General features: G+C 33.1%; 1 protein-coding gene across 1 annotated transcript; it reads left to right on the top strand.

Annotated features, from left to right (window-relative positions):
* The first annotated feature begins 6,096 nt into the window (after positions 1-6,096).
* Positions 6,097-12,142, top strand: LOC107816101 (phosphoglycolate phosphatase 2). Its single transcript, XM_016641778.2, has 11 exons — positions 6,097-6,363; positions 6,444-6,511; positions 7,322-7,414; positions 7,502-7,573; positions 9,191-9,262; positions 9,662-9,721; positions 9,808-9,860; positions 10,115-10,212; positions 10,316-10,415; positions 10,608-10,711; positions 11,697-12,142. Exons 1-11 carry the CDS (start codon positions 6,261-6,263, stop codon positions 11,795-11,797), a joined length of 924 nt encoding a protein of 307 aa, XP_016497264.1. The 5' UTR covers positions 6,097-6,260; the 3' UTR covers positions 11,798-12,142.
* Positions 12,143-12,362: the final 220 nt, after the last annotated feature.

Raw genomic sequence — 12,362 nt, 5'->3', positions numbered from 1 at the left:
GGGTGGACCTATGAGGTAATTCAGAAATTGTAAAAATATAAATGGGTGGCAAGAAGCAGCAAATGCAAGTCTACATCTTGAGTATTTGTTAATAAAATGGTGGATATTATTTTAATTAATGACGACTTAAAACACAAAGTCAAACAAGAATCTTGATGATGGTAAATATAATAAAAATCATATTAAGTATAAAGCTTCAAGGAACACTTTCCTTTTGCAAACATAGTTGAAGGGGAACTTTCCATGAAAGAACTATATATCATTGCTTGCGTTACTACTAAATTCTTTCTATCTAAAATGTGTTCATTCATCCCATTTGGACATAAAAAAAAATTGTTTTTTATGGAATATGACTAGTTTTTGAAAAAAAAATTAATTTTTTTTCTATCACAAAACTTATTTTTTTTTTAAAAAAAAGTAATATATATATATATATATATATATATATATATATATATATATATATATATATATATATATATCCAAACACAACTTCAACTTCCAAAAATTATTTTTCAACAAAACTTCAATTTTTTTTTTAAGTTTCAACCAAAACTAGGTCCAAAACTAGCTAAATTCTTTCGTATCTAAAATATGTTCATTCAACCCCATTCATACTTTCCTTTTACCTTTTTGTACTTTTATGTAAAAAAGAGGGAAACAACTTCACAAGATGAGGAAAATAGAGACGGAGTTCGAATTGGAAATTTATGGATTATGAACTTATCATTAAATTTATAACTTATTTTAGTTACGTAATAGATTGATTACATTTAAATATTTATATATTTACTAAATTTATAATAAAAATATAAGGTCTAAATAAAGTTACTAAATTTATCCAAACTATTATAGCTTCGTCCCGGAGCAAAAGGAATATCATGGAGAGAATATTCCTTATTTTTATTTTTTAAAAATAATTTATTAATTGGTTAGATGGCAGAAAACGGTCATTTTTACTTGTGAGATTGCTAAAACACAGTTGCCAATGATTTTGGTCTAGTCTAGTAGAGAGAAAAAGTTCCATTAATTTCTTTAAAGTTAGGGTCTAATTAGGATATTGGTCACCTAACACAGAATTCAAGAAGCTTGTACTAAAAATGCAAGGAAATAAATGTGCCGGTCACATTTTTCACCAAATTGAAAACTGGGGTCCTATAAGGAGGTCCACTGCATTGACTTGATCTGATGGTTACTCATAACCCTAACATATAATTAGCCGGGCGCATTAAGTTCTCGCTATGTAATAATCTATTATTTGTTGTTATACCATATATTTTTGTAAGAGGTTATTTTTATGATTTGATCTACGACAAATTATATAAATATTTTTTATATTATAAGAAATTTTGTTATATTATATTTTAATTTCATTTTAAATGATGGTATTTGATTGAAAACAAATATAAAAATAGAATATTTTGAAATTTTTTGATCTAAACAAATCATAATATTTGTATATTAAGTTATGTTATTAAGTTTTAAATTTAATATTATAAAAGTTACATGTAAATGGCTTTGAAGTGACTCGATGATATAAGAATATGAGAAAATGATAATGTATAGCCGCTTTCAAAATAATAGTCAGAAATATATATAATTTTTGTATATATGTATATATATATATATATATATATATAAAGGCCCTTTTTTCTGCCGTCTGCTTAGTCTGCTAAAACGAATAAAAATAATGCATCAAAAAGGGAGATAAAATGTCAATGTTGACCTATCCATTAAATATCCCAGTCAAGAGCTATCAATTGAAAAAAAAAAAAAAAAAAGTTACGCCTTAAATACACATGTAGGATAAACAGAAAGAAAGATATGGAAAAAAGAAGAAGTCATTGTCTGTATATAATTAAAATAAGAAAGCAACTTCTAGATTAATAATGGCCAGTAGAAGAATGTAATAATCTGGATTAAAGATAAACTAATTAAAAGCAGAAGGGATGTTCTTGAAAGGGTATAATAGCTGAATTTGAATATAATGGAAGTGCATAAACTCTAATTAATTCAGTTAAATATATCAAGTAGCAATTACTAATTATAAATAGAGGCAAGTTCAGCTAGACAGTTTCTTTAAGAAAAAGAAAAGAGATCCACAAAAATCTCAGTAATTAAATAATTAAGTTGCATTATGCGCTCTTAGATATAACTAATCCAAACTTTATAAGATAAGATAATATTTTAGAAAAGCATCAAATGGTTCTTTCTCATCCCAGTAGTATTAGTTCTTATTTTCTTGTAATTCTTTTTATTTTTATTTTCATTTTGCGTAATATTATTGCGATATGAGTTTAAATGAAGTGACACGATATATCTTGCGTAATGTTAGTGTGACATGAGTTTAATAAAGTGACACAATATATTTTGCGTAATATTAAGTGTGACATGAATTTAAATGAAGTGTCACGATATATTTATGTAGTCAATCTTAACTTGCTCGAAATGAAGCGTAATTATTAGTATTTCTTTTATTAGTGGATCGTCCTCCTATCAAGAATCTTTTTCTTTTTCCTTTTTTTTTTTTGATAAAAAGAGGAAATAATATCAAAAATCTTTAAAGAATAAGAAAGCAAATCAATTGGAGAATCCCACCTTAAATTGAAGGAAAATGTGGAAATAATTAAGCGTAAATAGAAAGCATACTTCCAACAGATTCCGTCCATAAAAATAAATAAATTTTGTTTAATAAATTTCTAGTATAAAATATGAGATGCTCAGGGAGATTAATAAAAAGAAATAAATTAACAGCAAAAAAGGAACAAACTTTGACTCAATAGCCGTCTTATATGTGTGGTTTATGAACATTTTTTGTTTTCTTGAGACATTGGATTCCCCTATGACTCATATTGTATTCCCATAAATCCAATTTTACCTAGGAGCCGTTTGGACATAATTTTTTTTTTCCAAAGAATATTTTCAAATCAGTGTTTTGTACATTTAACTGAATTTCTGAAAATAAATATCATTTAAAAAAATTATATTCTATAGATATCTTTTAAGGTTTATAGCAAAATATTTAATTTCGATTACCTCTTAGCCCTAAACAACTAAATACGCTAATCAGTTACACTTTTTTCTTTCTCTCTCCACTTTGATACATCCCATTAAAATTTTCGATCTCCTCCTCCTTCCACCGGATTTGTGCAAAGCCCACTTCAGAGCAGGTTCACTTTCTCCATCTCCATTGATCCACCTCACTCAATTTCTCAGTCAATATTTCATATCTTTCTGTACTCTTTCCACGATAAGAAAATGCTTTGCCTTCTTCAATTCTTGATAATTGCATTGAACCTCTTGCCTTCTTGTTCTTCTCCTCGTGTTCTACAACAAGTGTAGTGTTTGGAAGTTTCAATTTTGCTTTCTGGGTAATGGGGTTCAATTGTAGAATTGGTATTCGCATTCTTGGAAAGGCAGCAAACTTCATCTAACCCAAAGCAATGCTCGTTCTCCGCGGGAAACGAGTCACTAAAATACCAAACCAATTACTTTGTTCTGGAAATAAAGTTGGTGTGTTTGTGTTAGCAGCAGAATTACCATGACATATTGATTCTTTCAAAATCCCGATGGCCCAATTTTGATTCTTTCAAAATCCTTAGCTCTTTTAATCCGGTTGGTTTCTCACTACCGGCTTCCGGTGAACGGCGAATTCACCAGAAATTAGGGTTTGTTCTTAAACAAAAACACTATGGAGTTTGAGGCTGAGCAACTTGATGTTCTGTTAATATATTTCAATGTATTTCATTGTATTCATTGTCTTTTTTTCATTGTAATTCAATGTATCTCGTTGTATTCCATGTATTTCATTGTATTCACTGTCTTTTTTTCTCATTGTATTTGAATGTATCCCGCTGTATATTCTATGTATTTCATTATATTCATTATCTCGCTATATGCCATGAATGTATTCATAATTTTTTTTAATTAATATAATTTATGTATTCAGATGTATTATATAATTTCTCTGAAGATTGCTATATTTTTTGGGTATTTTTCGGTTGAAAATCTTTTTTATAACTGGAAATACAAACTCTGTGTGTTATAATTGAGTTTGTTGATTATATTAGGAGTCTATTATGTTAATTGATTCACTTTCCGTTTTAAAAACAGTGTAATCCCTTATTTCATGCCGTGAATACAGTCGAATACAATAATCTGTCCAACTGTAATCATATGTTTCACTTCATGAATACATTTTTGCTACTGTATTCATGAATACAATAGCTTAAATACATCAAATACATCTTATAACCACAAAAAATGTATTTATAATCCGTAATATAGCAAATAGTATCTATAAATGACTAATTACTACTAAAAGATAGTGCTTTATGAAAATTTCTCATGAAAAAAATAGTCATTTCCACAGTCAAATGGGCCAAATTTCTAAAGAGAAGACTGCAAAGTTTGGGGCTAGTTGTTCGTGAAAGCTTAGGCTAGAATACGCAGAGGCTCTTGAACATTATGCTCTTTTATTAATCTACACAAATAGCCGGTTGAATTTACTGTTAATTTTTCTAGTCACTATACATAGATTATACACAATTATACATACATTATTCATAAACTATACATATATTATATATCCGTCGGCTCTTTAAAGTTTAAGTATTAGAATAGGCGACTATTTAAGTTAATTTTCTATTCTTAAATTAAATGATTTTTTTTATATTTGAAAACAAATCCTTAATAACATGTTTTTATAATCACTTATAGCATGTTACTCTTTTCAATCAAACACCATCAGATAAACCGAGACGAAAAAATATATATTAGAAGATAAGGAAAGGGGGAACGAAGGAGATAGTGAACGTGAATTTACGCATAGTATGTGGAAATTCCTATAATACTAACTACGCTATACCAATTTTTTTTATTTTATTTCTGACAATGGCCATATTCGAGTTAATTGTTCATCTTTTGAGTACTTCACCTAGTTTCTGGTATATGTAACCAACATAAGTAATAGGAAACTTTTATTCGTGTATGGAATCACACAATTGAAGCATTCGGGGTTGCCCGGTTAGTTTGGAGGGTGATGTCATCCGTACCTGGATCGAATCCCCGCTCAATGTCTTTTGGGTTGAGTCAAGTCCTGTACGGTTTACATTCCTATGTGGTTTCCAAGCTATTACACATGAGAAAGTTTATCTGTGCGCACAAAGTGCTCACCATAAGTACAGAAGGTGTGGTTGTCGTGAATTTACGCATAGTATGTGGAAATTCCTATAATACTAACTACGCTATACCAATTTTTTTTATTTTATTTCTGACAATGGCCATATTCGAGTTAATTGTTCATCTTTTGAGTACTTCACCTAGTTTCTGGTATATGTAACCAACATAAGTAATAGGAAACTTTTATTCGTGTATGGAATCACACAATTGAAGCATTCGGGGTTGCCCGGTTAGTTTGGAGGGTGATGTCATCCGTACCTGGATCGAATCCCCGCTCAATGTCTTTTGGGTTGAGTCAAGTCCTGTACGGTTTACATTCCTATGTGGTTTCCAAGCTATTACACATGAGAAAGTTTATCAGTGCGCACAAAGTGCTCACCATAAGTACAGAAGGTGTGGTTGTTGTTGTTATTATTGTTGTATGTGGAAATTCCTATAATACTAACTACGCTATACTAATATTTTTTATTTTATTTCTGACACTGGCCATATTCGAGTTAATTTGTTCATCTTTTGAGTACTTCACCTAGTTTCTGGTATATGTAACCAACATAAGTAATAGGAAACTTTTAGTCGTGTATGGAATCACACAATTGAAGCATTCAGGGTTGCCCGGTTAGTTTGGAGGGTTATGTCATCTGTACCTGGATCGAATCCCCGCTCAATATCTTTTGGGTTGAGTCAAGTCCTGTACGGTTTACATTCCTATGTGGTTTCCAGACTATTACACATGAGAAAGTTTATCGGTGCGCATAAAGTGCTCACCATAAGGACGGAAGGTGTGAGAGAAGCTGTAGCGGATGTGTGTTTTCCCTCGGACAAAAAAAAAGAAAAAAGAATCACACAATTGGATGGAGTTAAATGCTGTTACCCACCTTTCAATTTAAAAGTATAAAAACACGAATATTAACCAGACAGCATATTCACCTTTTCTTATTGGCACTATTTTATTCATCTACTGTGTTTCTACACCAATAAAAATATTCTACTACTCCATTTCTGTATTACTGAAATCCTACTAATTAGTTTGTACCAGTGGATTAATTAGCTGAGTTCTGGTTTTCTGATCAAAGACAAGAATGATGAACGGAGAAATCTCAAAATCAAGTTCTCAGCAGCTGTCTATTGAGAATGCTAAAGAACTCGTCAATTCTGTCGATGCCTTTCTCTTCGATTGCGATGGTAATCACTCACCTTATATATTTTATTAGTATGTAAGAGATTATTGTTTTTACAAATTTATTTTTCTTACCCTTTTTTAGGTGTAATTTGGAAAGGCGATAAATTGATTGATGGCGTTCCCCAGACACTTGACATGCTTCGCTCCCTTGTATTTCCAATTCCTTATTATTATTTTCTTCATTTTCCTTTTTTGTGTGAGTATTTTGTGAATTTTTTTATAAAAGGATAGAAGAGGAAGATTAATGGGGACCCGGGGTTTTGTTGGAAATAGGGGCAGATTTAGTGTACAAGTTATGGGTCTACTTGAACTGGTAACTTTAGCTCAAATTAAATAAGTAGAAATAATAGATTTTCAAATCTAGCAAATCAACTGGACTATGGTAGAATTTTGATGTCTAACTCATAAAGTTCAAATCTTGGATGTGCATCTGATTGGGAACACTATAATGAAGGAAACAACAATTTTTAAATCGGCTATTTATGAAACCTCTATCTATTTGGACCCATTTAAGTCTGTAGCGGATGTAGCCTTAGTTCTACGGGTTCAATGGAATCAGTATTTTTGATACAAAACATAGATTTATATGCGACAAAGGGCAAAATTTCAACAAATTTTAGATTCTGAATTTAAAAGCATAGCCGAGAATTTTAAAGGTGGAACTCATTAAGTTTAAATCTTGGAAATGATTCTGGTTTCGTTCCTATACTCAGTAGTTTATCTTTTAAGGCAAACTTCATTGTGCTATAATTAGGTAAAATGCATAGTTAGTTTCTTTCTTGAGAACATGGCTATCCACGTGGGTATGCATAAATGTGAATTGAGATGCAAATGCACAACAACTGTTTTAAGCTTAATGTTTCATGTACTATGTGTGTGTTATGTTGATTTTTGTATTCTCATACAACTGGCTGGGGTATGATGTATATTGCGATTGAGATGTTGTTGGTTAAACTGCAGGGTAAGAAGCTGGTGTTTGTAACAAATAACTCAACAAAATCAAGAAGGAAATATGCTGAGAAATTCCATTCCCTTGGAATTCCTGTTAATGAGGTTTTATATTTCTAGTTTTATTAGAACTACAAATGCCAAAACTGCATTTCGTCAATTTGTAGAAGTAAATTTTCGTTGTTTCTGCAGGATGAGATATTCTCGTCCTCATTTGCTGCAGCAATGTATCTGAAAGTCAATGATTTTCCAATAGAAAAGAAGGTTAGTTATCATGAGTATTCACCTGAGTGTATATGGGTAGATATCTAAATATCTGATCAGAAGGGAACACTTTGAAATTTGATGATCTGATGTATGGAATGTTGAAGGGGAGCCTTGGCGTAACTGGTAAAGTTGCTGCCATGTGACCAGGAGGTCAGAGGTTCGAGCCGTGGAAACAACCTCTTGCAGAAATGCAGGGTAAGCCTGCGTATGATAGACCCTTGTGGTCCGGCCCTTCCCCGAACCCTGCGCATAGTGGGAGCTTAGTGCACCGGGCTGCCGATATATGGAATGTAGCATTCTAGTTGTGCAATGTTAGACCTTGGATGATTTGGATAAAAGTTTTCTGAAATCCACTTTCACTTGCTACACAAATTACATGAAGTACTCTTTAAATCAAAGATTAGTTCCGCTGATGAACTGACGATTCGTATTTATGGTTTTGAATATGTTGCAAAGCATTAATGAGGCTCCAAGTGGCAAAATTGCGCAACTATATTTTTTGCCTCCCACAATTTAGAGACCAGATTCCAAACTAAACATTAGTGTTGTTCCTAATGTTACTGTTGAAGTCTCAATAACCTTTGTTCCATCGGATGGAAAACCTTTGTAATTTCATTCATTTTTTAGTAAAGGTAGTTTTGTTCATCTAAACAAAGTGCAATTAAACCAAAAGAGAAAGAAAAATGTAAGGTACAAAAGTTAGGAATCTAGTAGAACTAGATAAGTGGATAGATTAATTATACATAATAACAAATTTGGATACAAATTTCCAATATTCATGTTAAAAAGAATCTTACCCCTATTGAATTTGGCGAAATATTTAAGAAAGGACAAAAAGGTCGAAATGCACTGATAAAAATGATTTAAAGGATTCATTTACTTGTGCCACCATCTTTATAATTTTATGTATGATGTGATCTTACGTCTTCATAATGATAATTTCTTTATTTACACCAAAATGTTTGGGAAATGAACCCGCAAAGGCATTGTGATTTATGATCTGAAACTTTTTAATGAATTTTAGACTTTGTAAGCCGAATCTCCTAAACTAAACTGGAAGAGTCCAATGGGGTTAGCTAACACCATTAACCTGCTTGTAACATCACCAGTAAGTGGCAAAGTTGAGATCCCAAGCATTATGCACTATTTTGTTGCCGACGTGCTAGTATTTTTCCTTTGTACTCTATCACTTTCTGCACATGTTAGACAACGAGAGTTTCTAAGTTTTGTAGTTCATTGTTGCATAGGAATTCTTGTTGTATCTTGTATAGTGCGTGATTGTGGTCTTGTCATTTCTATCTCAAAGTCCAAAATATTAATTAGTCTGGTTGTTTCTTTTCAAATTTCAATATATTTCCCAATTTTCACATTAACTTCTTTCTTGTAATTGGAGATGCTGGGTTGTGTGCAGCAGAGTTAAAAAGATATCACAAGCTTTGTCATTGCCCATAATTTTATATGCAGATTATCTACATCTTCATTTATTTCCCGAAAAGCATTCCACAATGAGGTCATACCAAAGCATCTTGTCAGAAGCATAGTCTATGTGACTTTGTTATCGTCTAACTCCTCACTAATTGTCCCGGCTCATTAGACCTGAACTTGATTTGGCAGGTTTATGTAATAGGCGAGGAAGGCATACTGGAAGAACTGGAGCTAGCAGGTTTTACAGCACTAGGTGGCCCGGTATGTGATTCTCTGTGCTCTCATATTCTTAGTAAGTAGTGTCATGGTATTGGATAATGTTGGGATTAGAAGAACATCTTGTGGGTTCTTTAAGTGGTGGCGTCATCCCATTACGTTTTGTTGATATCAAATTTTCAATAATAATTTATCCTAATAACGTATCGGAAGTCTGAAACATCTGGTAGTCCCTCTAACTCTCTGTCTCTCTCTCTCTCTCCCCTTCATCCTTTTTTTCATCTGAGCACTTGTGCAGCAATAGCCTCTCTCCCCTTTCTTTAATTTAGTATAATTGAACATCACATATTTTCGGAGTTTTAAAGTGCTGTTATATGTATAGACACCCTTTAGATAGGGAGTATAATTTTTAGGCGTTGCAGCTGAAATCGAACATTCTTGCAGGCAGATGGAAAGAAGAATCCTGAACTGAAATCAAATTGCCTTTTTGAGCATGATAAGAGCGTAAAGTACACCTTTCTAATAACTAATACGGGTTTCTTTTTCCATTATTGTCTACTGAGCACAGACAATGCTATTTCTACCTTCAGGTTGGAGCTGTTGTTGTTGGACTTGACCAATATATCAACTTTTATAAGCTACAGTATGTCTCTTTCTAGGCCTCCCTTTTTGATATACTTGAATTGTAGCTTCTGATTCTTATTTGATGTCTGTGTTATTGAAGGGGTTTGGTAAAGTAAATGTATGAAAAAATGCTATTTCCTAATAATTTTGAAAATTGGAAAATATGTTTTCAAATGAGGTACTTCAAGCAAATCTGAAAGACAAATTCACCTCTGGCATCTTTGCCGTCTGCTAAAGTGATCCTTGAAATGGCATTGTGGTGACTGCATGTAGGTATGGAGCTCTTTGCATCCGTGAGAATCCCGGTTGCCTCTTTATTGCGACCAACCGTGATGCATCGGGACATTTAACTGATCTTCAAGAGTGGCCTGGTGAATTTCATTTTAGTGTCCATCAATAAAGAGTGATTTCAATTCGAGCGTTCTTGCAAAAGCTTGCTACTTTTGTAAAGATCTTTTTGGCTTGTGACTGTAGGTGCGGGATGTATGGTTGCTGCAGTATGCGGAGCAACCCAAAAAGAGCCTATCGTAGTTGGGAAGCCATCGACGTTTCTGATGGACTTTCTATTGCAGAAGTAAGTTTTATGCAGCCTAGTAAATTAACCTATTTGAGAAAGCTAGTTATGAATAGATGGCCTGTGGGTGGTGACACAGATCGTAGTCGAATGATGAGTTTGGAAGAGTACTAGCATTGAGTAGATGTCATGGGAGTTTGAGAGTTGCAAAATTATTTGCATTCTAAATTGGTTCCATTTATCATTCAACAGATATAACATCACTACATCCAGGATGTGTATGGTGGGCGACAGATTGGACACTGATATTCTATTTGGACAGAACGCCGGGTGTAGAACTCTCCTTGTTTTTTCAGGTATATGAACGCTTTCAATTTCCTCAAATTTTTTCAGGAAAAGGCCCAAAATTTACCCCTTTACTATACGAAATTGTTTAATTTTGCTCTTCATACACTTTTGGTCAATTCATAGTTCATACCCTTACCGTTAGCAAATCGTCTCTTATTAGCCCTTGCCATTAACGGAGCTCCAACATGAAAGCCATTAACGGAGCTCCAACATGAAATGAGCAGACTCCACGTGTCCAAATTCTTCGAAAAAAGGGGTCCAAATTTACCCTTCAAATTTTTATTAAGGTTTAAAATTACCCTTAGCTTTGAGCTCCCGTAGGGGTTAGGTGCAAAAACGAGACCTTTTCCTTACGGCAGGGGTAATACTACACCAGAAGTCTTAACGGAGGCGAACCGGCAAAGTTGCTTAATTTCGGATAAAACGGGGCAATTTTGACCTTTTTACCAATTTGTTTTAAAATAATTGGTTCAACTTTCAATAATAGCTTTGTTAAGAAAATTATTGTCTTTGCTGGTGAAAATAGCACGGGCTAGCCAATTTTCGGACTAGTAATTGAAAAATAGCCAGCTGCAAAGTCATTGAAAAATAGTCACTATTTTGCTACAACACGGAAAGTTCCAACATAATATACTAGAGATTGGTGCACCTGTGTATGAATTTTCAGCATAACTCCAGCACACGGAAAGTTCCAGCATAATATACTGGAGATTGGAACACACCTGTGTATGAACTTCCAACATATTATACTGGACCAGTATATTATACTGAAACTCCAGTATCTTATGCTGGAAGTTCACATGTAAAAAATTCGAATTCCAATATATTATGCTGGAATATTTTCCAGATTTTGAACAGTGTTTTCGTTCAGATTTATCTTTACATGAAAATTGGCTAAATTTCGATTACATTTGAAACTGTAGCTATTTTTCAATTACCACTTTAAATCTGGCTATTTTTGAATTTCACCCTTTTTGCTGCTATGATTTGCAGGTGTAGTTAATGAATCAGCTTTTCAAGATTTATCCAAGGAACTCCAAGTCCAACCAGAATTCTATACCAATTCTGTATCTGACATTCTCAAGTATGTCTAGATTGATATTCTAAACTGGTGTCTAGCATTCTTTGCAAACAGCAAAAGCTGCCTGCCCATTGTTGAAACAGAGGAAACCAGCAAATTAAAGGGTAAAAAATTATGTATAAGTTGACTACTGAAGTCTGATTTTTCTTGCACTTTGTTTAATTTGATTGAAAAAAATACTTGGAGTATTCAGGGGAATTGGGCAGCATAAGCCAAAGCTGTAACCAAACTCCTAATAAGGAAAATGAGAGTCAAGTATAGAAGAAGTATACTGACAAGGCAATAAAGAGTTTGGTCATGGTTCTTTATTATTACATGTTGTATCATTCGCGCTCGTTACCATATTACATTGTTGTTACCATTGTTTGCTACTTGGCTGCTTTATCTTATCTCCATAATTCCTTGAGTCGGGGTCTATCGGAAACATCCTCTCTACCTTTATAAGGTAGGGGTAAGGTCTGTGTACACACTACCCTCCCCAAACCCTATTTATAGGATTACACTAGGTTTGTTGTTGCTATTGTTGTATTTCATTACTTAGAATTAGTCCTGATGAAGAAATGGTCAGATGAAAAATC

Source organism: Nicotiana tabacum, chromosome 16, assembly GCF_000715075.1.
Source record: "Nicotiana tabacum cultivar K326 chromosome 16, ASM71507v2, whole genome shotgun sequence".
Classification (NCBI taxonomy): Eukaryota; Viridiplantae; Streptophyta; class Magnoliopsida; order Solanales; family Solanaceae; genus Nicotiana; species Nicotiana tabacum.
The sequence above is the reverse complement of the archived record's forward strand: the minus strand, read 5'-3'. Positions and strand labels throughout refer to the sequence as shown.